General features: G+C 27.3%; 3 protein-coding genes across 3 annotated transcripts; all 3 read right to left on the bottom strand.

The window, feature by feature from the left end:
* Window positions 1-282: 282 nt before the first annotated feature.
* LOAG_17362 (beta-lactamase) lies at window positions 283-2,267 on the bottom strand (the record flags this gene model as incomplete). The annotated part of the gene is made up of 7 exons (XM_020450021.1): window positions 283-465; window positions 682-816; window positions 1,077-1,217; window positions 1,385-1,530; window positions 1,617-1,777; window positions 1,938-2,002; window positions 2,136-2,267. The coding sequence occupies 7 exons, from the start codon at window positions 2,265-2,267 to the stop codon at window positions 283-285; spliced, it is 963 nt and encodes a 320-aa protein (XP_020306373.1).
* Window positions 2,268-2,473: 206 nt separating this feature from the next.
* Window positions 2,474-2,989, bottom strand: LOAG_17361 (hypothetical protein; the record flags this gene model as incomplete). The annotated part of the gene is made up of 2 exons (XM_020450020.1): window positions 2,474-2,639; window positions 2,835-2,989. 2 exons carry the CDS (start codon window positions 2,987-2,989, stop codon window positions 2,474-2,476), a joined length of 321 nt encoding a protein of 106 aa, XP_020306372.1.
* A 3,049-nt stretch (window positions 2,990-6,038) lies between these two features.
* Window positions 6,039-9,476, bottom strand: LOAG_08080 (hypothetical protein; the record flags this gene model as incomplete). The annotated part of the gene is made up of 8 exons (XM_003143612.1): window positions 6,039-6,258; window positions 6,560-6,631; window positions 6,883-6,972; window positions 7,057-7,206; window positions 7,317-7,490; window positions 7,686-7,795; window positions 8,081-8,177; window positions 9,370-9,476. 8 exons carry the CDS (start codon window positions 9,474-9,476, stop codon window positions 6,039-6,041), a joined length of 1,020 nt encoding a protein of 339 aa, XP_003143660.1.
* Between the last annotated feature and the right edge of the window lie 3,836 nt (window positions 9,477-13,312).

Here is a 13,312-nt window from a genome sequence, read left to right as displayed (position 1 = left end):
TTATTATTATTATTATTATTATTATTATTATTATTATTATTATTAGTTGTTATTATTATTATTATTATTATTATTATTATTATTATTATTATTATTATTATTATTATTATTATTATTATTATTATTATTATTATTATTATTATTATTATTATTATTATTATTATTAGTGTTATTATTATTATTTTCATTATTATTATCAAAGATAGCAATGTTATCATTTGCAATAGCCTTTATCATTGTTAATGTTTGATAACATTGTATATTAGCAAAAGTGAATGAATTCTAAATTCCATTAACTTTCTCAACAATATCATAAATGGCATTTTGTAAACGAATGTAAGTACGACATTGTTCATAAATGCCAACTTTGATAGCATTTGTGACATAAGCAATTGTGAGATTGTTTCGATTGTCGTGAACGACTTGTTGACATCCGAAGCCTGAATGACCATGTGCATGTGTCACCTGGAAAAATGCCAGTAAATTAAAAGGTGGACAGAGAGCCAGAAAATTAGGTTAGGAAAAGATGTAAAACAAACGAATATCTTCTTGTACTTGCAATAATGCAATCACAAATTCATTTTTATGGCTTATAAACTAACTTCAAAAATGATAATTCACAATTATGAAAAATTGAGAGTTAAATTTGAAATTTGAATCTTCCAAATAAATTTACAAAACCTGTGACTGATTGATGAAAATTAGGAAACCAATTTCTTTTGCTAAATGTTTTATTGTACATATATCCATACTGTTGGCGTGAACATTCCTCAAAATAAGTTGAACTGCAGGTGATAGAAGTTTACCTGTCGAAAGCTGTAATACAGTAAGCATTACGGCGTAATTAATGAATGTGACATAATTAGCTAGAAGATTTTCAAAAATAATTCCCAAATTTTGAATCAATTTAATTATAATCATAAAATAATTGTTTTTGGTACATTTTAAGAATAAAAATGCCGAAAGATCTCAATAGTTCTTTTAAAATAACACAATTTTAATTAGTTTATTGCTAAATAAAATTTTTGTTTCTTCAGGATACTGTAATACTCTATAATATAGCACAGTCATCAGACCATATGAAATATCTCTGCTAAACTTCTCGCATTACCAAATCCATGATATAATAAATGATGAAAATTTGGGTTGTTAATTTGTAATGGTATGGTTGGATCTAACCATTCCAAATTATGCATCACTTTATATATTCTTGAATCCTGCAATCTTCTGAACTGTTAATTAATTTAAATTCAAGTTAAAAAACGATTATTCCAGCGTTGAATTAATCTAAGAGTAAATTTTTCAATACAAATGGTCGTATTCAGAAAGTTGAACTTCGATAATTCTATATTTGCATAAAGTTAAATTTCAGAAGAGCATATACTTTTAATGCAAAGAATTGAAATAGCAAATTCCGCATTAAATGAGGAGTGTGATAAATTTCACTGAAAATATCAGACCAAGAAGGCATTGTTATTCTGGCCAATCGATGTTCTTCTGTCATCGATAAGCCAATTGAATAATCAATTCCTGAAATTGAAAAAAAGATTTATTTATTTATTGTCATTACAAGAAAATGTTACTGATTTGAATATCGGAAATAAATTGTTGCACACCGAATTTAAATGCTATTTCATCATGAAAATATTGCTGTACGCCTCGTTTCTGCTTATCAATATGCCGGATAAGCTGGTCAATAAGCCAATAGAATGAAGATCCATAACAACCGGAATCTTGCTCCGATAACCATTTTGGCTGCTCATTCTCGAAGATTTTTCTATAAAATAAACAAATGTTTCATTTATTCGTTTCTGTTTTACTCAATAATACTAAAAAGGAGAAAAAAAAACAAAACGAACATTTCTAGTTTTGATTTGTTGACCAATTTTTGATTTTTGAATTACAAAGTTAAATGGAATGTTTTTACATGCACATACCTCATTGCTTGATGATTAGTAGCATTTTCCAAACTAAGCGGCTTATCCAAATGAGTCAAACCCGCCTAAGCAAAACTTTTTATATTCATAATAATTCATCGTCAATAATCATAAAATAAAACAGCAACTCTTCAGATTCCCAAGATATGAAAAAAAAAATGTCAAATTAAATTTGGATTCGATGCGACAGTATTATACCGTATGTGATAACAGCATTTGTATGGTGATATTAGCTTTACCATTATCACCAAAACCAGGCCAGTATTTGGTGACCAGATCATCGTAATTTGCTAACTTCCTCTCGACAAGCAATGCAACACATAATGTCATTACAGTTTTCAAGCATGAAAATGTTGAAGTGATTGTGTCCTGTAATTGCTACTTGACAAAATTAAGTATGATAATTGATAATTCATGCTTTCCTGAACTCCTTTTACGCAATAAAGCACTACATCATCTTCCGCCCTAAAATTTTGTTTGTACTTTGATTGATTATATATTATTAGTAAAAGAAAACTTTGTTAGTTCTTCGATTATCATAACGAAATATAAAATTGGCTAATGAAGTAGGCGCTTATCATTTGCCATTTCCTGGCTGCTTGCACATCAGCATATCCGCCCCAAATATCAATCACTTTTTGATCTTTAAAGTAAACAGTTATCGCTGCACCTCCACGTTCCCAACCATCCATAAAGTTTTTCCTACAAATTTTTCATAATTCGATATTTTAATACTACTTACTGAAATAAATAACCAAATTTCATTCTAATCATTTATTGGTTAAATTTGTATGGTACAGTTGTAATTACAATTTTAAAAGTTAAAAATTTTTTCAATTAAATTTGTTAGCAAATTTGGGAGTATAATCTAAAAGAAGGAAGCAATAAAAGAACAACCTAAATATTTTTGAAACCAATTGAAATCGTTCATCAACCGTATTGAAATCAAAATACAATGGTAACTTCGTGTACAAATTATCATTCGTATAAACATAAATAGCATAAATGATAACAGCAGCAGTGATAACATGAAATTTCTTCGGTACGAGCATGCCAATAGATTTAAAATGTAAGAAATGATTCAAAAATGAAGTGATAAAAAACATTGCTATTATAAAAATTTATTCAATGGTGCTATGCTATCACTATTGCTGTTATCATTTATTGATTTCCAAAAATATTACCGTTTCCTGATAACAACGAATTGTTCCACCTATCTTTACATATATACTAATAATATACAGGAGAATTTCCTGTTGTATTAGTTTACTGAGAAATGCCGGGACAGAAATTGGAATAGTATATTTTATATTGAAAATTTAAATGAATTTGAAATTTACTTCATTTTTGGATCAAAAAGACAACGAATATTAATAAATTCAATGAATCGCATTTGAGCTCATTTCCTTGCATTAAAATGATATGCAATTACATAATTACTATTACTGTATAAGATTACTGTTTATTTGCATAACAATTTAAGAAATTAAAAAACTTCAAATCATTTCAAATTTTTTTCCAAACTTTATTTTTTGTAAATAAAATTATGAAACATAAAAATTTGGATGATTAACTAATATGAAGAGATATTAATGAAATAGTTAGCTAATTTCTTCAAAGGGAATAACAAATAAATAGAAATTCCATTAGAATTATTCATTTCGTTTATCTTTTCTTGGTCTATTGATATTATTTGTCTGTTATTCCTTTCCTACTGTAAAAAATGGGTTTTATCCAGTGTTAATATGGGAAAGTTGATAACATGGTATGGATAATTTTAATCAGTCTTAGAAAAAAAAAAAAAAATTGTAATGCAACTGTTGAGCTTGTAAATAGCGCTCTGTGACATTTTCATTTAAAAATTCTGTCAACGATGTGTCGTCAATTTTTACTAAACTTTTTTAATATTGTTCTATTGCCAACGAACCAACGAAATGTCAAATGAATGAAGCATTAGAAGCTTTCTTATTCTTTGATTTCATCAATGCAAAGTTACTTTTAGTGAAAGTTAAAAATTTACTTTAAATGTCTGGAAAAAAACAAACTATGAGAATTAAGTAACGGCGAATAATTCAATACAATGAAAATAGTATTGTTATACACTCTGATTTCTTCCATTTTCAATTTTGAAGTAAAAATGTGAATTTTGCAAAATTTGAAAATTAAACGACTTATTTGTTTTGCCTGATATTAGCAACATACTTTGTGACATCTCTGTCCGTATGACAATGACTCATTTGTCAAGTTTTTCATTCTTCTAGTTATCATATTGCTCCATTTTAATTCCTCCTATTAATTTTTACTTTGTCAGGTCAAATAACTAGTAATGCATCATCGGCTGAATGTGAATTTTAATTTTAGCTTAGTTTTTTTTTTTTAAATTGATAGATTCATTTTCAACGTCTTACTTACTTATAGCTTAATTGTAATTCTTTTTTTTGAATTAAAAAATTCTTTTTTATTCCTTAATTGGATTTGTATTCAAACTTTATCTAACATTTGTGAAAGGTCATTTAGTCATTTCAATGATCAATTTGTGGCAGCTACAGTGTGAAGATGAAAGTCAATAATTTAACATAATTTCAGGAAGTTATGTTTCATACGTTGGTATATTTAGAATGAATCGTTTTTGAGAGAACAAACATTATAATTTTAGGAAATTTCAATGACCTTTTTGAAATATCACCTCATAAATCTTCTGTGATGTTAATTTTGAGAAGGTCAAGTTGAAAATAAAATTAATGATTCAATACAATGAAAGAATTTTCGATCACTCTTTTGTCAAACTAATTTAAAATTGAAACATTCAACATTGGCTATAAATGGCTAATGTTTGGTGTAAGGCTTTCCCATCAGAAGTATTTTATTGAATGATCAAATAGTATCGCTAAATTGGAGTGGAAAAATGAATTTGAAGTATCGTTTGTTTTCAATATTTTCCATTGGAAATTTCAAAGTTTCATACAAAATTATTTTCAGACTTTTCATTTTAAAACTTTTTCTTCGAATTTTACGACTTATTCGCGTATTCTTACTTTAGAATCTTTCAAACTATTCGACATATATTACAGGTTAATATCAGAAGATTGAATTTACTTTGTTATGAGGTTATCACATTAATAAAATTAACTTTTACTTTTAGTATTTATACTTTCTAATGCTTATCGTAATGAAATATTACTGTCATTCTTAATTAAAACAATGAATAAGTATCATAGGTTATTGTTCATCTATTCATTAATAACCATTCATTGATTCCGCAAAATAAAGTCTCATAAACTGCATTAAATTATGGCAGTGATAATGTTAGAGTGATAACATGTAATAGGAACAAATGATAATGAATATGAGAGAAATACTTTAATGAGCAATAATCAGTAGTTCACATTTTGATCATTGGATCTACCTTGATCTTTTGATTTATTGGATTTTAAATGTTAATAATTCATGAAGCTTAAGAATCTATGAAATCAATGTAAATGTTTCATTGATTCTTAATTGTGTTTTGTTTTAGAATGATACGATCTATCACAATGCCTTCATAATAGTTATAAATTTAACAAATTAACTTTATCATAATACAATAACATATCATGATAATGATATCATTCATAGAGAATTTATCTTTCAACGAGTGATTTCTTTTGTAATTATGATTTATTTCGATTCTTTAACTTACTTTTGATGATAGTAATACTCAGTGATCGTAATGAGAATCAGAAAATCAAAATTAGAATCAATCAGAATGCTTCACGCATATGATGGATACTCAGTGATGGTAATGAGAATCAGAAAATCAAAATTAGAATCAATCAGAATGCTTCACGCATATGATGGAATATTTCTTTCTTTCATTTACTGTATAGTTTTACTTTGTTCTATTATTAAATTGTTTTCAAAAGCAATTAAAAAATGTTCATTACAAATAATGGTCTGGTCTTTTTTTTTTTTTTGAGTAAATTCAACTATTTCATAAGAGACCAAAAAAGGCAGTGCTTGTTAGAGAGAGAGAGAGAGAAGGAAAAAGAGAGAGAGATAGAAAGAAAACGAGCTAATTATCTAAGAAAGACAGTTAATTAACTAATAAAGATGGGTGAATAATTATAACATCCTGAATTGTCGTCGTATTTTCCGCAATTTGAGCAAACGTCGGCGCTTTTTAAATCCTTTACCCCATGCACCAATTACAAATGATTCAATTTCACAATGATTTTCTCCACGTAGGATACGAAATGTACCATTTTCACCCCAATTCGTACCCCAAGAATTAGCAGCTATCCAATATTTTACTGGTATTCCAGTTGAGTAATCTTCACCCCATCTGAAAATTCATCCATTTTTTTAATATTGGAAATCATTGAGATGCACTCCTTAGTAACTTTTTGTGAAAAGTTAGGAAATACTGAAAATCAGAATTTATATTAACAACTTGAAGCAACAGGTCAAAATAGCTCAAATCTAATAATTGAGGGGTTATTTGATGTTTTGAAACTATTTAATAGGATGAAACTCTCTGTTGCATTTCATTTATCTTTGTAATAATTTCAATTTTTTCTTTTATTCATTGCTAAAGTCGATTTTTTCCCATGGAAGATTTAAAATACTAAAATGAAAAAACTTACCCAAGAAGTCGTACTGAATGATAACCTTCAATCTCTTCTCCAACTGTTGGTAAATGTTTGTAAACTCCGGCACTAGAATATTTAAATATAGATTTGTTCAATATTAATTATTAGCTCCTGTAATCATTGACCTCTCAGTTGAATACTCTAAAGTGAGTTGCAAATAATCCTTCCAAAATCTGTAATTCACAGTATCCAACAGATGATACTAGAGATATTCATGGCTTTCATTATGAAATTTGAAACTATTAAATGCCCTATTCTCTTTGGTGAGGATTAAAATCGTTATCTTATCAATGAAATGCTTTATGACTTGCCTATACATGAAGAAGTCACCGTGAACACGGAAAGTTGCTTGAACTGGGCCATTTGTTAATATTTCTGACATGATATCTTGCTCTCTACTTGAAACCCTGCAACTTGCAAATAGCTATTGAAATTTTGAAATAATTAAATATTAATGAAATTTTTACAAAGAAAAAATCGAAATATTTTACCTGTAAGATGGTGTGGTACGGTATACTCGTGAATTAGGATGTCCACTTGGACATTGTCGTCCATTAGCATGTTTGGACTTCTGCATATAGCATATTTCAGGCTTTCTTGTGGTCCCACTTATGTATGGATAACATTCTTCACTTACTACTCTGTAAAAAATTATAAATTTTTTCGGAACAATCTAGCTATTAAATTAAATTAAAATTCTGAAAAAAAATTTGTTTCCTATTAGGCGATATTTTTGTGGGATAAAACGAACCCAAACTTTCGAATATACCACCAGGCTCGGTCAAGGTAACCACCTTCGCAACCTTTTTGTCGATGTTGATTACATGACAGAAATTGTTGTGCCGAAAGTGCGACATTTTGTCGACCCTCTGTTATCAGCGCTAAACGATCAGCTGATGTGGCTGCTGTTGATTGCGCCCATGAACTGCAAAATTAAATGCTAAATGAGCGAATTTAAGCATAAAAATTTAGGAAGAAATACTCGAATCATTTCAATTTTAACCTTTGGTCTGATTTATCAAATTTAATTTCAAACAAAAATCTATTCAAAAAAAAAAGAAAACAAAAACTAAAGACGAAGTGTGAGAATTAGAATTACTGTACTGTGGTACTACAATACCTGGCACAATCTCCCTGATCCTGAATTGGATGTATGAAATCAGGCCATTTCTGCCGTGCATCAAAGCTTGTTGGTAATTCTCGTGGTTTAACAATCATTTCATTCATATTCTAAAAAAAACAAACTTGTAATTGTCTGACTTTTCTTAATGAACTTTTTTAACAAATTTCTGATTGCTTCTTCCAAAAATATTTCGGTGCGAGACGAAAACTAGTAATCGAAAAAAAATTGGAAATGGAATTGAGGAATCATTATTATGATAAGTAATGAAGCAGAGAATAGCACTGAAAAGAACAATAAATTTAAACGTGATCAAAGTAAAAAATGATGAAGAAAATTAGAATTACAATAAGATAATAATGTTTTAACTGAAAAAGCTAACAGGTAAATAATACCTGGACACTTCGTTCCGGAAAAAGTGTACCGAGACGGTGACGTATTCCATCCTTCAACGTACGTCCCCAAAATTGCGAATAATTTCTTCCTGTCCATCTAATACAAACAAAATATTTCTCTAATTTTCTAAACTACAAGTTCCATAAATTTTTTCAGTAAACTAAAACAATAATTACAAAAGTTAATGAAATATCAGCAAACTTTATTTTTTACTAACTAATAGTGTATTTTAATTTTAAATTCTAAGATTAATTTACGATTTTTCCTCTTTTAATTCAAAAGTATGAATGATTAGGTATGCATCGAAAGCGAAAATTTTCTTCGTTTTTTTTTTTTTTTGGTAGGAAAGGAAATGGTTTTTAACAAATTTAATTTTTACATTTAAATAAAATGAAAATTACAAAACATTGAAAACTCGTATATTTTTGTGTAAATTCATTTTTTTTTTGAATACATTACTATAAATGAATCATTTTTCGGAAGTGAAATCATTGCTTAGTTCTGTCATCTTTTGGAATAAATATTTGAGAAAAGAATGGAAAGTTTTTTCTTCTTTGATAAATCCATTGTATCCAATACGATTTAGCGACCAATAAATTATTTTTGAAAGTCATTACAAAAGACTATTTGTAAAACATCAATAAGCAAATTTTATTCATTTCAAAACGAACTAAATAATCTTTTAATTAGTTGTTGACAAAATTAAAGTATTTCGAATTGAATATACTTTTAAATTTATTCTTCCAATTTTTCCAACTGAAAAAAACTAATTTCATTTCTGGAAATTTTTATAAATTCTTTTTTATGTCATGCAGCATTGCAATGTTTTGTGCAAAATTCTGTCAGCTAACTGAAGAAAAAATATCAAAAAATGAGCACAAACAAATTGCTTCTACCAATGATGTGGTCAGGTCAGAGGTTAAATAAAGATTGACTTGATTTTGCTTCAAAGCCACAACTGACATTTAATATGTTTGAATTTATGATCATTTTTTTTTAGGAATCTTTTTAGCAATAATAAAAAGATGATCGATGCAAAAAATATTATTTAAATTTTTGTTCGTATAAAATTAACGAAAATCCAAAAAAAAAACGAAAATTTTTAATAGCCTTTCATTACATGATAATCATGGTATTGCTAAAAGATATGGAATTTGGCTAACGTTTTATCATCCATTTGAATATTCAATAGTGATTCATTAACGTTTTATCATCCATTTTGAATATTCAATAGTGATTCATTAACGTTTTATCATCCATTTTGAATATTCAACAGTAAATGACTAACGTGTATCTTCCACTTTGAATTTTCATCAGTAAATCTTCTTGAATTAAACACGGTGCATTATCGCATTTCCATTGCTTCTCGATGCATGTACTGTAAAATTTTACCATTTATTTCAATTAATTTATCTTTAATATACGAAAGATTGGAAATCCTTATATTACACCAAATTGAAATGTAATGGATAGATGAAATGTTAAATGTCGCATTTTATTGATCCTAAAAGTGATTACATATTGATAACATCATATTGATGTCCATCACAGTGATGATGATATAATAACTTTCCATTGTATATTAATCAATGATACTAACGGTACAGATCTTAATGAGATCATATTTCATACAATTTGAAATTAAAAATTGTTTTAATTAATTTAAACAGTTAAAGTATTTGTTTCTCTAACCTTATATTGCGCAATTTCAATAAACACTTAAGAGATGAATCAGATAAAAGAGTGAAAGAGAACGACATGAGCTGTTTCAAGACCTTGTTGAATTGCAAATTCGAATCAACAATCAACAATATTCAAATGTTCTACGTCACGTGGAACTCTATGACGGTTCCACGTGACGTTATTTTGAAGATTTATTCATTTTTATTTCTTAATCCACTGGTAATACTAATATTACAGGGTTGAAAATAGATAAGTATGAGATAAATCGGTGATAGGAACTTCATCTTTTGTTGCATAGATGAAATTTAGAGTCTGAATGATGCGACTAAATGGACATGTCCTATTTACACTATTTCCAGTCTCAATAAATAAAAAAGGAAAACCTTTTACTTAGCGTCATATTGAAATGTGAAATGAGGCTTACTTGGCCTTGAAATACTACCGGTAGTAAATTATCAGAATCATCAAACTACCGGTTGGTATTAATTTCAACAAAATAGCTTTACTTTAAAAGAATCAAATTCCAATTTACGAATTCCTTTTCCTTATGAAATAAAATTAAGCTGGGCGATTAGATTTTCAAGATTTATCAGCTTTAATTGTTATTAAAAAATGATTAAAATGATTCAAAGTGAATTGGTTTCAAAATAGTTTTAGATAATAAATAATTTCACAAGACTTTTAACTTTATCTTTTCATTTAATTTTGCTATTTGAAGTTTTAACTGTGACTATTTTAACAAACAATAAGGCCTTTTAAAGTATTTGATGGGGGAATTAATTAAAATAAAAAAGAGTTGCTGTAGCAAACAGAGCAAAAATAGCGGAAAAAATTAAATGTGATAAAAAGTTGGATTAATTAAAGAGATAATATGTCACTGACAAAAAGAAATTCGTGAATGAAATTATTGCAATTAGTGGGTCCAACAAAATTAACATAATATTAACACAACCAATTACTAGCATAATGGCAAACTAATTACTGAATAAACAAATAAAAATTGAAAAAGCTATCATGTTTGAGCATAGTAAATAAAACATTGTGTGGCATTAATTAGTAATTTAGATGAATATTTTAAATAAAATCAGGATAGAAACCTGAAATTGCAATCAAAAATATTGGAAATGAAAGAAGAAATTCAATCAAAATATCGATGATAGGGAAGAATAAGCAAATAAAAAAGGAACAAAAACAAAAAATACATTACCCATCCAGTTATTATTCCTCTGACCGCCTGTATAAGTGGACATTGGTCAATCACTTATAATTTTAAGCTTCAAATTTAAAATTTTTTTTCCCACATTTTCTTTTCGCATTACTTTCTATGAAAACCAAATTCGGAAGCAAAAAAAATGAAAGATTGTTTGACGAAAAACTTCGAAATGTGCAAAAAGTTTTTTCCTTATTTCCAATAGAACTTCAGATTGATGATTGATTGCTATGTTTGGAAAAAAAAAAGAAAATTTCATTAAAAGTTCAAAGGGCTATCGTCTAAAATGTCAAATACAATGCCATCCGGTTCGTCGGTTAAAGAAAATATAAATATATATATGCATGTCGAAAAGAAATGTGCAATTTTTTAAGAATTTGTCAACTATTTGTGACATTGTCTTAATTACTTCACAATGTGTTTCGTGACATTTTAATGAACGGTAGCTGATTAGCTAATTAGCATTTGCATGAGAAAGAAGAAGGAAAAAAAAATTTGATAAACTTCTCATAAAATAATTCTGATAAAGTGATGTGATGCTTCGCGAAAATATCGTGAAATATTGTTTGTTTCAAGAGAGAGAAATGGATGTGACACAAAATAACTCCTGATGGATATATGAACGGAATGAAACTTCAAACTAAAGAGAACCGGTATTATTTTCAGGATAAAATGGATTTATAGTAATGATATTAGACATCTTAATGAAAATGCTTGGTAAATTTAAAATCATAAAAAATATCATAATGTGAAAAATGCTGCATATATCTTTTAAATGTTTGAATAGAAAGAAATTTAATGAACAAAAAAAAAAGGAAAGAAAATAACAATTTAAAATTACTTTAATGTCACACAAAAAAGCTTACAATTAAGTTCTTTTTTGTATCCAAAATATCTCAATTTCATATTTTATTGTCAAATAGTAATGTGATAATTTGTTGGAATTTGCCTAGAATAGTTGAATCATTGATGTTTGATTATTTCAAAATAAATTTAAAGTCAATTCAAAAAAAGTTTTATGCGAAAAAATTGTTTTTTTTGAACGTAACGTATAAAAGAGTTATTTATCAAGCAATTTCTTTTTTTGATGACTTTTTTTTTTTGGAATTTGGAAATTTCGACATTTTTTATTTTGCTTGCCTTTTTCTATACTCACCATATTCAACTGGTTTTTCATTTAATTTCTTTACATTTGCTTTATTTAATTATACTTAATTTTCACTTTACTGATAAAATACTTTGAAATCTCACAACAAAATTGCTTAAATTCCGCAATTATGAAGCATTTCTACGAGTTAGTTAATTAAACTTTTGTAGAAAATTTACAATTTAATAGAAAGAGGCGCATTTATACCAATTTAAATTTTGTTATAAACATTTTATTTTCTTTTTGCCGTACTTCATTTATAATATTTCCATTAATAAACGTTTCAATTCTTCAGCTAATCATTTTTTGCCATTTAAAAGTTCTTTGTTTTAAATCTCTAAAATTTCTCCTCATAATTGTTTATATAAAAAATTTGATTTAAAAAGAAAAAAAAGAATGTGAAAAATGAACCATTTATTGCAATTTCTGGTGATTGTGTCCTCTTCTGAGTACACTATTCCATCATGGATGCAATCTGAATACTATAAAATTAACAGTACTTCATATTCATCAATTTATCAGTAGTTATGTGATAAGTTATCTCTTTCTTTTTCTCTCCCTCTTCCTCCATCTACTTTTATTGTCACATATTTCAAATATAAAATTTTGAATGCTTATACTTAATAATTATACTTAATAGTAGTTACATACTTATAACTTAATACTATTAAGTGGATACTTAAACTTAATGATAATTTTGAATACTCATACTTAATACATTTCAATGTTTTGAGGAAAAATTAAGCTTCATTTTTTACCAGAAAAATTTCTGCCATTTTTTTTCTTTTGTCATTGCTTACGATTATGAACATAAAATGAACATTGAATTTGATGCAACCGGATTTGATTTCCGGAATTTAGTGAAGCAGATAAATGTCAATAGTAGATCAAGAATTTGATGACAAGAATATCTTTAGAATAAAATGAATCTTTCTGATATGATTGTAATGATGATAGTTGCTGAAATACCAAGCTTTGCTATCAACAAACTGATAATTTGATTAACACATATATGGTTTAATTTAGCTGCTTTCATAAAACATTTCATAAATATAAATTATTAAATAAAATCTTGTTAATAATAATTAAATTAATTAAAAAACATACCTAATTGACAATGCAATATGTGTATGTGTGTATGTGTCTGCATGTGTGTGTATGTACGTGTGCGTGTGCGTGTGTGTGTATGTG

This window comes from Loa loa (genome assembly GCF_000183805.2).
Source record: "Loa loa unplaced genomic scaffold supercont3.65, whole genome shotgun sequence".
Lineage (NCBI taxonomy): Eukaryota > Metazoa > Nematoda > Chromadorea > Rhabditida > Onchocercidae > Loa > Loa loa.
This window is presented reverse-complemented; position numbering and strand designations above follow the sequence as displayed.